Source organism: Zalophus californianus, chromosome 6, assembly GCF_009762305.2.
Source record: "Zalophus californianus isolate mZalCal1 chromosome 6, mZalCal1.pri.v2, whole genome shotgun sequence".
NCBI lineage: Eukaryota > Metazoa > Chordata > Mammalia > Carnivora > Otariidae > Zalophus > Zalophus californianus.
The window spans coordinates 25812680-25831074 of record NC_045600.1 but is presented as its reverse complement, the minus strand read 5'-3'; the positions used below and the strand labels follow the sequence as shown (position 1 = coordinate 25831074).

Genomic DNA, 18395 nt, shown 5'->3' with positions numbered 1-18395 from the left:
ACTCAGAGGAGTGCCTTTTGACCGAAGTGGCCGTTGCCTCTGCTCCTTCTCCATGCTGCGTCCTCTCTCGCAGCCCCTTCCCAGTTCAGTCTCCGCACCTCCCATCACGATTGGCACCCACACCCCATAGTAGCAAACTGCCGGGATCAGGAGACAAGAAGCGGAATCCCGCCAAGGCCACACAGGTCCCCTGCCTTCTTGCGGACTCTCAGCATCTCGCAGCGCTGGGAAGGTGCCAGGCAGACTCGGATACCCCGACCTTGTGGCACCTTGGGTTTGACTTGGTTCGTTCTGTGCTTCCCAACATCCAGAGCCAAGAGAAGAAAGCCCAGCTCTGAGACGGCAGCTCAGGGGTCACACGCCCAGGGGCCTGTGGGGTCTGGGCAGGTAGTCTCGGGGAGTGACGTGGGGCCGGGGGTGAGACGCAGATGCCCCTTCGGTGTGCGCACTGAAGTCGTAAGGAAAGCTCACACTTCCAACCAAGAGATATATGCTCTTGCCCATTTTTCTCAGAACGCCTCACCTAGCTTTCCGATTCCCAGTTCCGCTAGACACAGGAACCCCAAGAGGATTCTACCCTGGAAGAGAGACAGCACGAGAGCGATAGTAGCGGGCGGCAGCAGACGTTGACTTCAGCAGGAAGGAGGCAGAGAGGGAGAGTGGGGACTGGGGCCACCGGGAAAGCGCAGGGCCTGTCTACAGGGGCAGCTGCTACTCGGCCCCAGCGTTACTGGCTTTTAGAGTTTTTCAAGAGAAGCTGGGAAATGACGTTTCAAGTGGAGCTCTTCCAATTTTTACAAAGGTAGCTTAAATTTAAAAATAAAAACATACAAAGAAGCCACTGTCTGGCCAGACACAACGTGTGGCTACAGGTCTGTGACCGCCAAATTCAGGAATATTCATTATCACAAGATGGTCCTGTCCTTGGGTAAAGAAATATGGGATGTTACCTGCAGATGCTCAGGAGTATAGCCTGTAGGCCAGATTGCCTTAAAACATCCTCAAGGGCCCCAGTGTGGTTCCATTCAGCTCTCTTTAACCTCCCAGCTCTCCCTAGCACATTGCCTTGTACAGTAGGAGCTCAACAAGACAAGGGTGTTGGTTTCTGCTTATATACAACTTTGGTTTCTGGTACTTTGGGTTTATTCTGATTCCCGCTGGTCCTTATAGTTCCAGTGCTCATGCTGTCCAAACAACTTCGATTCTTGATTCCTGGGACAGAGCTATCGATTGGTTCCAGTTGGGCCAGACTGGTGTACCCTGGTTCAGTCAGTGTCTCAGGGCAGTGGGGGTCTTGGACTAGAAGGCTTCCCCTTCTGGCCTCGGGGTGGGGTGAGTGTGGGTGGCAGGTACAGCAGATAAGGATGTGTGGAGTGGGCAGCACCGGTGAGCATATCTCCTTTGGATATCCCTCTGGTAGAGACAAACAATAGCTTGTTTTCCACTTACGCATTTTCGTCATTTCTCACAGAGTCCTCCAGATAGCTCCATTACCTGCCTCTAGCAAAGAAAACTCAAGTTTGTTTTCTCTAAAGCGCTACCTACCATTTCCTGGGAGCTGAGTTGGATTCAGGCATTCTGGGGCTGGGTTTCTTCTCAGTTAGTCATTTCTAGCAGGTTCTGGCTCACCCTGAGGAAAGTTCCATTATCGAGATAGAGCACGTCCTTGGCAGGCTGGAGTGCTACTAGAGAAGCCAGAAAGGAAAGGTACCTTGGTGCAAAATAAAATACAAAAGTATAAAGGTATTTTGGCATGTTGAGAGGATGTTTTTTTAAAAAGTTAGAAGTTAGGCTTTAAGGGATAAATTTAAAGGATGTTGCAATGACAACATTTTAGTTCAAGGTTCTGTAAACCACATCCTTCCTACTAAATTGGCCCACTGCTTGTTTTTATAAAGTTTTATTGGAACAGAGCAACGCCTGTTTGTTTACTTATGGTCCATAGCTCTTTATTGCCTTACAGTGTCAGAATTGATGTGGAACAAAGACTGTATGGCCCACAGAATCAAAAATATTTACTACTCAACCCTTCATAGAAAAAGTTGGCCAACCCATGTTTTAGTCCACTCATCAAAGTATCTCCTTAGACTGAGAATGACAGTTATATGCCATTGTTAGAAAAAGGAAGTTGATATTTCAAAAAACAGTCCTAGGGGAATGCTGGGGAACGGAAAATAGGAAGTGTTCTTTGCTCTTTTATCCAACTTGACTGACTCGGTGGATTGCTTGACAATCCCTTGGTATTTCCAGTTGAGATATGCTGGACCAGAACGCCTGCACTTGGGCTCCTGAATGCACCCTTGGCAGGTGAATTCTTCTTCCCCAAGTAATCTGAGATTTTTAACCCACCCATTTAGTTTATGTCTATTAAGCAAACCTTTCTCTTACATCTTTTTTTAATTATCTTTCAGTTTATAAAAGTGATGTAAGGTGATTGTAAAAAAAAAATTAGACCATGCACAACAACACAAAGAAGGGAATTAAAAATTGCCCGCAGTTCTGTCACTGGAGTCCCCTCTCATTCATGTACTTATAGCTAATTAACACGAGATATTATGTATTAAAAATCTTTTCGCCAAATTGGAAGCATGGACCTACTGTTTTACAACGTGTTTTTTTTTTAAAGTTACTATATACCAAACAGTCTCATTTCATTAAATATTCTCTTTTACCATAGTTCTTCATTATTACATAGTGTTTTCACGTGTGTATTCCATGATTTACTTAATTTCTCATTGCTGTCTATTTTGGTTTTGAATTTTTTACTATTCAGAAGCGGCACTTACGTTTCTCTCTGATTCTTTGGGGTAAATTCCTTGGGCTAGAATCACTGGCTTAGAAAGTATGAAGCATCTCTAAGGCTTTCAGTAGACTTTGCCCGACAGATCTTGCTTTTATATACCCACCAGAAGGGCTCGAAAGCACCCAGATTTTGAAAGTAAATTTAAAAGGTTACTGTATTTTTATTGGAAAGATTTTGATAGAGTATTGGTTGAGGTGGCCTCAGCCTCATCCCCTGCATGCGTGAATGCCAGTGGTGAGTGACTGTGATTTTGGCTTCTTGTCCCCTTTTAGGCTCCCCCTCCCAAACCGCCCCGCAGGCATGGAGGCTGGGCAGATGATTCCATGAAGGCTTCAAAGTAAGTGCCAGCAGCTTGTGAGGGTGGAAGTGGGCACTTGGCTCTTGGGTTGTTTTTCTTTAATTTTTTTAGAACAACTTTCTTGAGGTGTAATTCTTATTCCATGTAATTCACCCATTAAAATGTACAATTCATTTGTTCTTGGTGCCTTAACAGAGTTGTGCTACCAACACCACAGTCAGTTTTAGAACATTTTTATCACCCTCCCCTCAAAGAAACCTGGTACCCATTAGCAGTTATTTCCCATGTCCCCCCAGTCTCCCTAAGCCTGGGCAGTCACCATTCTGCTTTCCGTCTGTATGACTGGCCTGTTTGGACATTTCGCATACATGGAATCCTACTTTATGCGGTCCTTTGTGACTGACTTCTTTCACTTGGCCTGATGTTTTCAAAGTTCATCCATCTTGTAGCCTTCTGTGTTCTTTTTTTTAAGAGATTGAGGCACAAATGACATATAACATTATATTGGTTTCAGGTGTACAACATAATGACTCAGTATTTGTATATATTGCCAGTGACCACCACAATGTACAGTTAACATTTGTCACCATACATAGTCATAAAAAAATTTTTCCTTGTCCTGAGAACCTTTAAGATCTACTCTCTTAGCAGCTTTCAAATATGCAGTACAATATTATTAACTGTAGTCACCATGCTATGCATAACATCTCCATGACTTACTCATTTGATAACTGGAAGTTTGTACATTTTGACCCTCATTCAATGTTCTTAAAGTAACTTTCTGAACAGAATGGAATTGCCTGTTAGCCATTGTAGGATTACAAACGACTTTGGTCTTTAATCCCTCGCACGAAGTCTTAGATGAATAGTAAACCAGAAAAAAATATGTACTACACCAGCAGAGGATGGCTGACTATCAAGCTTAACTCTTTAAGGTAGACTTGGGAAGGGAATTTCTTTTTCTTTGAAACATAGACATTGCTCTTGTCTAGAATTTCCTTCAGTACTTGTTGCCTTAAAAACATATATTTTTTCTAATTCTTTCCTCCCTTCCTTTCCCCCTCTGTCTCACACACGTACACTTTATTCCCCCTGAATCATTTGAAAACAAGTTGCAGAAGTCATGATATTTCACCTCTAAATACTTCAGCATGCATTTCTCAAGATTAAGGATATTCTCCAGATGATCACAGTATGATTATCACATCCAAGTAATTTCATAATGATTTAATATTTAATAATAGTTTATATTTAAATTTACCCAGTTGTCCCAAAATGTCTTTTATAGCCCAGGATCCAGTTAGAGTTCACGCATTGTGTCGGGTAGTTCTGCCTCTTTATCTAAAATAATTTTTATTTAAGTTTATCTGGATAAATCTATTTAGATAATGATAAACTTATCTTATCTAAAATATCTCTCTTGATCTAAAATAATTCCAATTCCTCCCCTGTTCTCCCATACGTTGTCTTTTTTTGAGGCGTCCAGGCCAGTCGTCTTGTAGAGTGTCTTAAATTCTGGTTTTCTCTGACTGATTTCTCATGATCAGGTTCCAGTTGTAGGTTTTGGGCAAGAACAGGTGATTTTGTGTACTTCTTATCATATCAAAATGGTATAGAAACACATCCTGAGAGATGTCTCACTCCCATCCTTACCCCCTCCTCCCATTTCCGTCCATCCCCTACGGGTCATCTCTTTATTAGCTCTGGTCTACCCTACCTATACCTTTTTTTTTTTGCAGAATTCAACATAAACACATACAATTTTCGTTTACTCTTCTTTGTTTCTATATATTAGGATTCAGCAAACTTTGACCCACAAGCTAGCTGCCAGTTTTTATAGATCATGTTTTATTGGAACAGGACCACACCGTTTCATTTGAAAAATTTAGATCTCTGATCTGTTCGGAATTAATTCTATTGTATGATATAAGGTATGGATCAGTTTTGTTTCCAAATGACTAACTATGGTCCCACCACCATTTATTTAAAAATCCACCTTTCTCTGGTAAATTTAGAAACCACCTGTATCATAATTCTATATCTTCGTACATACCTGAGTCTACATTTAGAATTGTTATTCTGTTCTAGTGGGTTTTTTGTCTGTTCATATGCCGACAAATACCACACTCTTTCCTATATAGAATATAGCACTACTTTTTAGTGCTAACCAAGAACAAGAAGGTAACTTGGAAACATAGGTCTCATATATCAATGAGAGTCTTCTAGAGTGGCCCCGTGTTTCTAAGGCATTAGGGGATTTTCGTGCTTGTAATATCTGGAATTTATTTTGAAAGATGGAGATGAGACAAACCCTGTATCTGCTGCTTAGAGAACAAAAGGAAATCTCAAAAATGAACATATTAAATGAATATATCAATGAATATGTTAAAGATTTTTCCAGATCAAATCAGTTTGCTCCGGGAAAAAGATGCTTTTCCGTTCCGTATGTTACTTTTCAAAGTATTGTCTTGTGTGGCTCCTCAGTCTGTGGCCTAGTCTGACCGCTCTCAATGTTGGGGGACCCAGGGCCCATTCTCGAACCTCCTCTCTTCAGCGTCAACACACACGCTTGCGGGATCTTGACCCCGTCTCGGGAGTTTGACTATCACGTTCACAGCGACGACTCCAAAATATATATCCATCCAGTCCTTTCCCTGAACATCCACTCATCCAGCTGATGTTTCCACTTGGATACACAGCTCAGTCATAGCATATCTGAATCAGTTCCCTTCCTTGTCACCCCCCCATCTCATCCTCTAACCTGCACCTCCCAAAGTCCCCCTCAGATCTCCGTAAATGGCGACTCTTATCTTCCCCGTTACTTCAGACCATAAACTTTGGAATCCTCCCGGACCCCTCTCCTATCTCAGCCCACATTTAGTCTGTCAGCCAAGTGGGTGAAGTCTACAGATGAAATCCGTCTGTGGTCTGTGCTGCCAGTGCTTGGCTGCAGCCGCTGTCAGTTCTAGCATTGACTCGACTGAGAACATCCCGACTGGTCTCCCCTGCGTCCTTTCTCCTTCCACCTTATCTCCACAGAGCCAGAGGGACCTTTTTACACCGTAAGCGAGAGCATTTCCCTTGTCTCCTCAGAGCCCTCCAGTGGCATTTCCTGTAGTCCAGGTAAATCCCAAAGTTCTTACCATGGCTGACAAGGTACGGTAAAAAAAAAAAAAAAAAAAAAAAAAGGTGTTTTTTGTGTTTTTTTTTTTTTTTACTAAATGTAGGGAATAACTTTATTTTGTCCTTGTTTACACTGTATGCATAATGAAAAAATAACTTGAAAGATATAGAAATATCCTATTACATTTAAGGGAAAAAGAGCAGTAGTTTCAAAATGCTTAGGATTAGGAGAAAAATGTTTCAAAGTATGTTTTTTAAAATCTGGAATACAAATATATGCAATAATCTTTTTATTGTAGCCGTCAACTTTATGAAGCAACTTTAGCCCCAAAGAACAGACTGTTGCTCTTTTAAGAAATGGGTCTTCTTGAATTTTAAACTTTAACACCATTTTGTATTGAAGAGCGAGAATATTTAGTGAGTAATGCACCTGTGGTTTGCTTCTCTCCACACAAATCTTGAATATATGGAGCAATGTCCCTGACCTCACTTTATATAAAGTAGCACCCCTCATCACTCTGTGTTCCCCACCTCTTACTTAATGTATCAGCACGTGACATACACGCATACATACATGCATGTGTCTGTGTGTGTGCACGCACATAGAGTCTTTTTCTCTCTCCTGTAATGTAAGCGCTTTTTTAAAAATTTTGTACTCTTTTTTTTTTGAACGAGTCCTTGACACGCATGAATTTTACATTTACAGTGTATCTCAATTCAGATGCTAAATTTGTGAAAGAAACACTTGATTGGTGTTTTGATTTTATAAAATTTACAGTTGAAAAGTAGATTCTCATATTAACTCCGTTCCAAACATATTTAAAAGTTTTCCAGTAAATCAACTGAGTGTAGTTTAAAAATTTAAACCAATAAATTAAATAAAAATGAGAAGTTCCGTGTTCCCACTGCATTAACCACATTTCAAGCATTCAGTAGCCACGTGCACGTCACAGTTGTAAATGTCATGTGTATTAATTTGTGCTATTCAGCGGCCTTGTGAGGGTGGCGTATTATTATTTTTTTTCTTTTTATTAACATAAGGTATTATTTATTTCAGGGGTACGAGTCTGTGGTTCACCAGTCTTACACAATTCACAGCGCTCACCATAGCACATACCCTCCCCAATGTCCATCACCCAGCCACCCCGTCCCTCCCACCCCCCCCTTAACGTAAGCTTCTTGACAGGAGACACACTCTTATTTACATATGTCCAGTACCTCGAATAGTGCCAGTCCATAACAAGTGCTCAGGGATTGTTGATTGAACAAATGAATGATCTCATCGGTGTTTTTGCTATCAGATCAGGTCACTTTGCTATCAGTGGGAAGTGGAGATCTGGAAGGTTGGACGCGCTGTTGGGAAGGTAATACTCTGTTTGAAGGTTGATAAGAGCCAGATGAGGGCAGTGGTGTGAGCATGGACCGGAGAGGAGCCCTGGGGGTGTTTTGGAGCTAGAGGTCACAGAAGTGCCATTGGTCAGATACAGGGCAAAAGAGGGAAGAGTGGAAGGTCCTGCAGGGTGCCTCGCTTCGATGACTTGGTTGGGGGGCAGTGCTGTCAGGTAGGGAACGCAGAAGGAGAGACCTGACTTGTAGGCTGGTGGTCATCTGCATAGATAATTTTCTGGTTTGGGATTCTGGAAGAGAGGTCAAAAGGGAGGTACAGCTTGGTACATCTGCACAAATAGAAGCCAAGGACGGAGCCTTGGATTTGGCTGTTTGGAGGTTACTAAGGGCCTTTGAGAAAGTTATGGTGATTTGCACTGGGGGGGGCAGAAGCCAGATTGCGGGCTGAAGAGGAACTGAGGTGAGGAAATAATGATCTAGGCTCCTTCCCTGAGGAAGAAAAGAAGGAATGGGATAGTGTTTGGAAGGAGAGGTTTGTGTCGAGAACCATGGGTGTCATATGTGGGGAAAGAGTGATTGCAGGTGAGATAGGAGGGGTTGGAAGGAGCTGGATCCTTGGAAGGATAAAACCTTCCAAAAGACGTTGATGAACCTTGGACAGAAGGAGGCAGGGATGTTTTCCCTCCGACATAAGAGGGAGCTTGGAAAGGCTGGGTAAGCTATCAAGAAAAATTGAGGGAGTAGGGAATTGGGGGAATTGCATTTTGGATTGGCCCCTTGGTTTTCTTCTTTTTTCAAAGTAGAAAGGCAAACTGTTGAGCTTGTTGGAGCCAAGGAGAGCTGGCCTGTGGAGGCAAAGTAGAACAGATGTGTGGCAGAAGGAGGAGGGAGCCGCTGGCTAGGGGCAGGAGAGGCCGTTGTTGGGCCACATTGAGGACCCGCCCACTCAGGTTGGAAAGTATGAGCTCCTAGTCCTCGCAGGGAACTCCAGGGGGTACAGAGTGTAGCTGTGCCTCCTGCCCTGCAAGAGCTTGGATTCGAATTGGGAAGATCAGGCATTTTTGTTCACAAAAATCAGGAGCAGCGGAAGGAGCACGTTGCTAGTGAGAACCAAATGGACTGGCTCACACTGGTGACAGGACATCAGAGGAGAGAGGGAGCACAGTGACCAGGAGTCCCTTGCAGAGGACTTAGGGGTCAGGCTGGGTGGACTCGCATGCACAGAGGATCGTGAGGAGAGCATTGGTGTACATAGAAGTGTTGAGGGGATAAGGTTACCACCTTATTGTCACTGCTTAGAGCAGGGAATTCACGCTGGAATATCATGCACTCGGCTTGAATTCTTTTGAAATGATAATAATGGCACTGACTCATTTCCGGCTGCTAGAACGGAATGCCAACGACTAGGTGGCTGGGACAATAAACATTTATTTGTCACGTTGATTGCTAGTTCTGGAAGCCAGAAGCCCGAGATCAAGGTGCCAGCACGGTCTGGTTCTTGTTGAGGGCCCTCTACCTGGTTATATCCTCATACAGCCTTCCTTGGTGTGTGCATACAAAGAGAGAGAGAGATCTTGTATCTCTTCCTCGTTTTATAAAAGCACCAATCCCATCGTGGGGGCTCTACCCTCAGGACTTCCTCTAACTCTGATTAGCTCCCAAAGGCCCCACCTCCGAGTGCTATCCCATTAGGGATTAGGGTTTCAGCATATGAATTTGGGGGGCACGTAAACATTCAGTCCACAGCTGTACCTTATAGGTGCATGACACCAACTCTTGTTGGGTAGGTTCCATTCTATAAGGTAGGTTCCCCTCTACAAGGGAGGTAAGAGACAGAGGTCTACAGCTATGTTGTTGCCAGTGGGAGGTAGAAGGGCTAATTCCAGATATGAACCAGGAGCTCATAGCCAAGGGATATGAATTTCTGGGATTTATTTTAATTTGCATGACACTGCCCAAGATAGACAGCAGAGCATGTGTCAACCAGCACACTGGCTAGAGATTCTGGGTCCCAGGACTCACATGCTCATCCCTGAGCCATAGGCAAGGGCCGTTTTCAGGAATATTCTGGGACCTGGGATCACTACCTTTCCTTCTCCAGACAACAAAGTCATAGCTGTGCCAAAGATTCCATCTGGGGCCCTCATAGCCTGTGAGGCGCTGACTTGGTCCTGGAGAACAGAGCCGAACAAGAGGCAACCAGACCTGGTAAAGAGAGGAAGGAAAGGTAGTCTGATTAAGTTTTGTCTCAAAGTGTCTGTTTTTGGGTTTGTCCCTGCATTGATCTACAAGGGAATGAGGCAAGTAATGGCCCCTCAGGGACTTTCAGGACTTTGCTCTCAATGTCAGCCGTCATTTTCAATCACCCTCTCCCTCCCAGCCATTAATTTTGGCCCAGGATCATGGGGACTTGTCCATCTATCACTCCTAATTGACACTAAATGATCTGTCAGTTTATTGATGAACGGCAGGAGTGGAATTGTCACAATATATTTTACTTTCTAACAACTCCTCCTGACAATTTTACCTTGTCCATCTCACTCTCCTCACATAAATCTCCATTGGCCGCTCATTCCTTCTCCTGGGCTGTTCTGGTGCTAGCACTTCCACACCATCTGCACGCGTCAAGGACATCAAGATGGCGGAGAACAGCCGAGTGCCAGGCCCGAGGTTGTCCCCTTCCCTCCTCCTCTTTCTCTCTCTCTCTCTTTTTTAATGGCATAGATGTTCCAAGAATACTAAAGGGCCTCTGTCCTCTCTCTCTCTGTGTCATTGCCATACCAGAGCCTCTCTACCTTCTTGTTAGCAGTGAATAGTTCTGTGTGAAAGGCGAAAACTCACGGAGCTGCCGGGCTTCTAGATCTGTAAGCACCGTGGCAAACACATGTTTTGTCTTCTTGCACTTGCATTGTGACCGGCTTTCTCTCCCCACGGAAGTCAGTTTCTTAGCATGGAGGGGAGCTTAGCTGGAGTTTCTCCACTGGTGTGCCCCGTGCTGCGCCGTGGGTACGGGTATGCCGAGATGTGTGTGCTCGGCCGCTGAGCCGCTGGGCCGGGCCCAGAGTTGCCAAGGCCCCTAGGCTGTGACCACACGCGGTCTTATCTGTCATGCTAGTTTTCCATTAAAATGATAGTTTTAAGTGTTTTCTGTTGAAAAGATGAAGGAAGGACTGGAGTTATATATATAGTACTGGGTTTTATATCTATGTGTGTAAAGGTATGTATGTGTGTAGTTACTTAGTCTTAAGAAGGTATATACATATAGCTGTGAGAAATCCTTTATCCTTCATGAGTCCAAGGATAAATAGAGAAGCTTGGCAATATATGAAGAATGTCATTGTTCCCCTCCCTCCGTCCTCTCCTGCTGAAGATAATTTTTATTAACTGATAAGGACTATTTTTGTTTGGGCGCCTGGGTGGCTCAGTTGGTTAAGTGACTGCCTTCGGCTCAGGTCATGATCCTGGAGTCCCGGGATCGAGTCCCGCATCGGGCTCCCTGCTCCGCGGGGGGTCTGCTTCTCCCTCTGACCCTCTTCCCTCTTGTGCTCTCTGTCTCTCATTCTCTCTCTCGCAAATAAAAAAAAAAAAAAGACTATTTTTGTTTATTTACCATCATTCCATTATCCTGTCTATCAAAATTAAAAACGCTTCCTTAATGTCATCTGGTATCTAGCCATATTCAGATACTTCCAAAGATGTCTTTTTACAGTAAATCAAGGTCTACACCTTATATTTATTTATTAGATGTCTTTAGTCTCCCTTTTGTTCTGTAAACCCCCTGCCGCCCTTTCTCTCCATGCCTTTGATTTGTTTTCTTTTCTTTTTTGGGGGTGGGGGTGGGGGAAATAGTCTGGCAGAGTGTCCCACATTCTGGATTTGGCTCACGCTTCCTGATCATGGTGTTTAGCTTGTTCCTCTGTCCTTCATGTTCCTTGTGAAGCTGGTGGTTAGATCTGGATTAATCTAGCAAGTTAGATTCCGGCTCACTGTTTTGGCAGGAGTACTTTGAGGGTGGTCCTGTGCCCCTCCTGCTGTGTCACATCCGAAGGCACAGGCAGGCGTGAGAGGCGCAGCTGTGCGTGGGTTCCATGTGAAGCGAGGCTTTGTGAAGTGGGGCCAGGAATGTGCCCCCCATTTCTGGGCCTTGTGGCCTCCAAGACATGGCAGATTCAGAAAAGGTAACCTCCGGGCTCAGCAACAACAGATCTCTTAAATGTACACCTTACATTTGTTTGTTCTGCATAGGCTCCCCAAAGAGTAATTTCTGGCTTTGCTCTCCACCCACGTTCAGAGCCTGGACAGAAAGTTGGCAAAGGAAGGTCTAGATCAGTTTCTATTTTAATTGAACTTGGAGAATTCACAGTTTTTTTAAATTAGAATTTAATTGTATTGTTTGTTGCTGGAAATTACGTGTGTTCAGTAGGATCTGAAGATGAAATTAATAACACCTGGACCATTTACGTTGAAATAACTCACGAAAAAAGAAGTGTCCTCACTGAAGTAGTGGGAAGTGTGGAGTGTGCCCAGCTCCTTCTATCCTTAGGCCTTTCCCGTCTCAACACACTTGTACCATTCTGGTAGATGTCATCAGCTTTGGTAACTGCTTCATGGGAAGGAGTGAGAATAATGGACAGATAACAACAGGACTGTCATTTCCCATTCGGCCCCGCAGTGCACAGCAAAGAGGCCCTTACTAAAAGTCACCCTTCAAGCAAACTCCTATGTCTGAGTCATTGTATAACTTCATGTCGTCTTTTGAGACATTAGAACTCTTAGTGAATCTGAATTTTGTTTATTTATTTTTATATACATTAGGAATATACATAGCAGAGGATTCAAAGGGTAAGGAAGGATGATATGAAGCTGAAGCTCTCCTTCCCTGCTCCCCCCAGGCACTCTGTTTCCCTTCCCAGAGGCAACCACTCTTCACCAGTACCCTTCCAAAGAGACTCCATGCATTTACAAGAAATACAGGTTAATGTATTCTTTTATCCCCTCACATAAATGGTAACGTATCTATTCGCTATTTTTCTTTTATCATACAACAGTATTTCTTTCTTTTTTTTTTTTTTTAAAGAGTTTATTTATTTATTTGAGAGCGAGCACAAGTGGGAGGGAGCAGCAGGCAGAGGGAGAAGCAGACTCCCCGCTGAGCAGGGAGCCCGATGCGGGGCTCGATCCCAGGACCCTGGGACCATGACCCGAGCCGAAGGCAGACGCTTAACCAACTGAGCCACCCAGGCGCCCCTATACAACAGGATTTCTTGGTGGTCTTTCTGAATCGCAATACAGAGTAGAACTGTCTCATTTTTAAGGGCTACACAATACTCCAGAATTTCCTATCTCAGTAAAAGTAATCATAAGCCCACAATAGATGTGGTATTTTCCCGGATTGAGAAAGCAGATTTTGCTTGTTTATTCACGTACTAAATATAACATGATCCTTTGGAAAGTATCATAAAAGTTTCAGATAAGGTACATATAGACTCCTCAGGCTAAGGAAAAGATATGAAGCATGCATCACCGTTTTTCTCTTTGAGGTTCCAGTGGAGGGCATTTTCACACACTTCCACTTAGATTGATACAGTGGTATTCAGTTTAGAGCAAACAGAGATGTTCCATGTTATAGTCATTGCAGGTTAGAGCCCTGGATGGCTTGTCTAGTGTCACAAAACCAATTTACTTATGCAAATGACTAAATATGAAATAATTGGAATCTTGCAATTCTGTCAAGTGCCTCCCAGTTGAAGGTGATAGCAGTCTGTTCCTGTAAGCCCCATGTGGAGTAGCATTTGGATACTTCACTTCCCACTCTGAAAAGTGGAGCAGTGTCCCTGACAAGTGGCCCTAGTCAGGGCCCTCCCTAGAGCAGAGGTGAGTACCTGATGCCCAAGGAGGTGGGGAGGAGTGAGTGGGGTGACTTGAGGTGAACTTGTTTATGCCTGTGCACCAGGGAAGGGGCAGCGGAGGCCCCGAGACCACATGGCGTCCAATGGCTGTGTTTCTAAGGGCCTAAGTCAGCAGAACTGCTTCCCAGTTGCCCGTGGGGAGACTTGTATGGAGGCCTGTGTGGTAGCCTGTGGGGAGGCCCGCTGAAAGATGATGAGGTCCAGGCCCTGATCCCCACCTCCCCCTGAGCCTGCTCTCAACTTCCTGTCAGGCCTTCAGCTTTTCTTAACAAGTTAAGCTAGTCTTGAATTTCATTTTTTTTTTTTTTAGATTGATTTATTTGAGAGACAGAGTAGGGGGAGGAGCAGAGGGGGGAGGGAGGGAAGGAATCTCAAGCAGACTCCCCACTGAGCGCAGAGCTCAGTCCCACCACCCTGAGAGCATGACCTGAGCCGAAGTCAAGAGTCAGATGCTCAACCGACTGAGGCGTCCCTTGAATTTCATGTTTGTAACTGAAAACCAGGAGTGGTTCTAGAGTGAGTTCTCAGCGTGTGCTGTGAAGGCTTTGACTGTGGCCCTTTGCAGTTTCTCATTTTGCAGCAGTGCAAATTCTCCTGTGACTAGAGCTGCTCATTCTGTGGAGCCAGGAGTAGGAGCGTAAAGTAGGAGGGTCTCTGAGGGTCAGGGAAGAAATGATAAGCCCGCAGAAGTATCCCTTAAATAACAGCCAAAAAGCACAGCGTCCTGTGGAGTTATTTATCTCTCTTGATTATCACACAGTGTGGGGGTTTTGAAACTAGAAGGTTAGAGCCAGTTTTGTCCAATCTCCTGTCAAACTCTAGTGTCTCTAGCAGTGCTGGTCTGGGGTCTGCTTGAATCCCTCCATTGCTGGGGAACTCAGTGGGAGTGTACTTTTTTTATAAAGACTTTTTTAGTTGTGCAAGGAAGCCAAGAGCACTTTAATGATGTAAAAACTCAAACAAGACAGGTAATGCTAAAACTCAAACCAAGACAGGTGGTTTGCCTGAAACCACCCCCTTGTCCAAGCCTAGTCATCTCTCTAGAAGTAACTACTGGTAACAGTTTGTTGGTTATCTTTTACCAACAATAGATATTCAGTATAATTCAATACACAATTTTACACAATAGGTATACTTACTGAAATCTCTATTTTGTTTACATAAATAGGTTCATATTAAGGGTGTTCTTAATTTTTTTCATTTTTCATTTAGCAGTACACCTAGAGATCTTTTAGTACAGGCAGATTTACTTCATGTTTCTAACTGCTACATTACGGTGCTGTGGTATAGATGCACTGTTCACTCTGTTGGTGGGCATTGAGGTTACTTCTAATTTTTTTAAAGATTTTATGTATTTATTAGAGAGAGAGAGAGTGAGCACGAGCAGAGGGGGAGAGGGAGAAGCAGACTCCTCACTGAACAGGGAGCCCGATACAGGGCTCAATCCCAGGACCCCGAGATCATGACCTGAGCCGAAGGCAGACACTTAACCGACTGAGCCACCCAGACGCCCCAGTTATTTCTAGCTTTTATGCCATTGTCAACCCCCTGATTTAGGAAATTTACAATTTCACCCTCTGATCAGGATTCCAACCTTCTGGAGCCCCACTGTAGAACCTGTGTGTGGACAGCCCACATGTCTTGCCCACTCTCCTGTTGAATGGATGAGAAAACACACACACACACACACACACACACACACACACGTCATTTATTGGGGCTTTTATGCTGGGCACAGCTAAGCACAGTTGTCTTACTTTATCCTTCAAACAACCCTCGTGAGATAGGTACTGTTATTGTCCTAGCTTACAGATGAGGAAGTAGAAGTTCCAGAAGGTTAAGTAACTTGCTCAAAGTCCCATAGCTAGGAAGGAGCCAGTCAGGATTTGAACCCCGGGTGCACTGGGCCTCAGGGTCATGTTCTTGTTGTCTGTGTCTTGCTGCCTTCCGTTTTTGTGCCCTTGGCTCCTGGTTTAGTACCTTTGCACTCAGTAGGCCCTCAGCAGACGTTCCCCGAGGGCTGTTTGGACATGGCTGCAGCATGTTCAGCCTGTGGGAGGGATAACAGGGAGCGAGTGCTTGACCTTCACCCCTTCTGGCCTGCCTGTCTGCAGAGCTGTGCTCCAGCCAGCCACCGGGCCCCGGGAAAGTGAGTGCGAAGGATGCGGCCTGCACTTAGGGGCCTGAGCCAAGGCCAGGCCAGTCCTGCCATTAAAAGGCCTAATTAGGCTAGTCATTAAGTTCAATTAGGCATTGGAAATGATCATTCCTTGTAACCCTGCTGTGCCGTCCCAGAACTGGATCCATTCCCAGGCAGCCAGCTTGAGAGCCGGTTCTAGTTGCTGGTCCCTCGGCAGCCCCGCCTCTGGTTTCGGGCCTCTGACTCCTTTTCAAGGCTGAGGGCAGAGTAATTCAGGATCAGCCCAGAGTGGGGTGCTCCGAGTACATGTGAAATACAGTCAGGTGTCTGCCTTGGAGACCATTTCCTGAGCTCATTTCTGGTCACCTTCCTTTCTTAGGGCCACTAACCCTTTCCCCAGGCACCTAGTAGGAATTGGGACATCTGCCTGTGTTCTAGTCCCCTTCTGCCACTCACACACCGTGTCACCTCAGGGCAAGGCATGTGGGCTCTCGGGGCGGAGGCTCCCTGAGGGGTCCGAACTAGATGATCTCCGAGTTCCCTTTTCAGCACTGGAATTTGATCCTGGGAAATCCCAATACATAAGCCTTGGGGTATCCCGGATTTCTTCTCAGTGGGCACTGAATGGGGAGAGAGAGGAGGAGAGGTCCAGTGTGAGCCTGCGCCGATAGCTCAGCACCCTCGTGCTCAGTCTCTTCAGCGTTAGAACAAAGTGGTCTCACAGGCCCTCGAGAACTCAGAAGGGACGTTTGAACTTCTGAAATAATGCTTTCTAGGTGGTTCCTTGAAATACTTTAGTTTAGAAATCACTGCCTTGATATGAAACAGCTGACAGACATTGAGGCGGGACAGGCCTTCCAGGCACAGTGGCCTGAATGTGCCACAGTGGGTTTGGAATGAACAGGGCTGGGTGACTAAAGCCTAGGGTTTGCCTAGAGAAGGGGATGGAAATAGGTAAGGTAGAAATGGGCTTGAGTGCAGGCCCTTGAACTCCAGGCACATGGTTTATTATTTAGAGAACAGGGAGCCACTGAAGTGTTGACAGGTATGTGACCAGTGGTGTGAGGGACACATTATCTATCACACCTCTTCTGAATGCCTTTTTTTTTTTTTAAGATTTTATTTATTTATTTGAGAGAGAGAGCACAAAGGGAGAGAGAGGGAGACCAGACTCCTGGCCAAGCAGGGAGTCTGATGCAGGACTCGATCCCAGGATCCTGAGATCATGACCTGAGCCAAAAGCAGATGCTTAACCTACTGAGCCACCCAGGCGCCTCTGAGTGCCTTTTTGACGTGACATAGTTTGGGGTATTTGTAGGAGTTAAAAGACCCATTTCTCCTCATGTGGAATTATCTTAAAGGTGGGGATTATCGCCATTCTTGATAGCAGAGCGTTCTCTTTTTAGACCAGACAAAGCTGTGGAGAGAGTCAGCTCATCTTTTCTCCCTAAGTTGGATGCCTTTTTTCCCAGCAGATTTTGGTGATGTTGCTCATTCCTATCCTGAGATTGCACTGTTCTGCATCGAATTCAAATGCTTGCTTTCTCTTAAGAGACCATATGCTTAACTAGATAGGATTGTGTGAGGTTCGTTTTTCCATGGGGTCTGTGTTCCTTCTCGATCACGATGACCTCTCATTTGCCACTGGATGTGTTGTATTAGTTGAGGTTGCATTTATATCTGCAAGCAACAGGGAACCCCACTAGCAGAGGCTTAAACAGAAAGAGATTTTTCTCAAAAAACAAGAGGTCCAGGCCCCACAGTCTAAGGCTGGTGTGGCAGCTCCACGGTGCTGACAGGGTGGGACTCTTTCCATCCTCCTGCCCACCATCCGTCCACACGTGGGCCTTCGTCATCATGTTCGTGCCTCATGGTTATATGATGACTGCTGTACCTCCAGGCCTCACGTCTGTTTTCCAGCTAAGAAGAAGGGAGAATGACATGGAGGTGAAGGTATAGGGCTGTTTCTTGGCAGGAATTTGCCTTTTGGGGGAGACAGAATGGGGGGATGTACTTTCCAGGGACTGCTGCATCTTCCTCATTGGTCAGAAATGTGGGATATGCCCACCCCTCAATGTGAAAGAGGCTGGGGAATTGATTATTTTCAGCTGGGCTCGTTGCCACCCCAAACAAAATTAGGGTTTGAATCCAGAGGAAGGGGAAAGGACTTTGGGGTAGGTACCAAGTTGTTTTTTGTGGTCAGCCCCATCGAGCAGAGCTGTAGAAGTCACTGCGTGAGACTGCGTGTGTGATATAGAGGGTTGTGTGTGCTAAGGAGCATGGAAACAATTTCACTGAATTCTAGAAGCTTCCCAGCAGTGGGAATCCTTTTGAAAGGATTTGAAAGCCCGAACAAGTTGCCTTTTAGACAGGGATAAACAGAAGTGGCCGAAATGAAGGAAGGGAACCAAGAGGCAGAGAAAGTAAAGCAGGAGATGGGAAACAGGAGAGGGGTACCCGCTGAGAAACCTGGAGGTTAACGCTGGAGGTGAAGTTAATATCGTTGTAGGAAGCAGGGTCCAGCTGGTGGAGAGGCCCTGGGAGCCAGGCAAAGTGTTTCTTGTGTGGGCCAGGCAGTGAGGGCTGGCTGCTGGACGTGTCTACTGAGGGCTCCAGGCAAGTTCAGCAAGGGGCAGCAGGAATGTGGGAAGCGGGGGCGGGGAATGAGGGGTCTAGAAGCAAAAAGTATGAAGCAACTCAGCTGGGCCGGCCTAGCCAGCACCCACCTCAGGGCTGGGGTTCAGCTGCAGCACCAAGGAGGAAAAAGCATGTCCA

The 18395-nt window shown here is 45.3% G+C and overlaps 1 protein-coding gene across 2 annotated transcripts in view; it reads left to right on the top strand.

The window, feature by feature from the left end:
• IFT43 (intraflagellar transport 43) overlaps positions 1–18395 on the top strand; it is a 79665-nt gene that overhangs the window by 27419 nt on the left and 33851 nt on the right. For both annotated transcript variants that reach the window (XM_027572412.1, XM_027572411.1), the window contains one exon: positions 3076–3140. In XM_027572412.1, coding sequence (XP_027428213.1) covers positions 3076–3140 — 65 coding nt within the window. The remainder of the gene's footprint in view (positions 1–3075; positions 3141–18395) is intronic.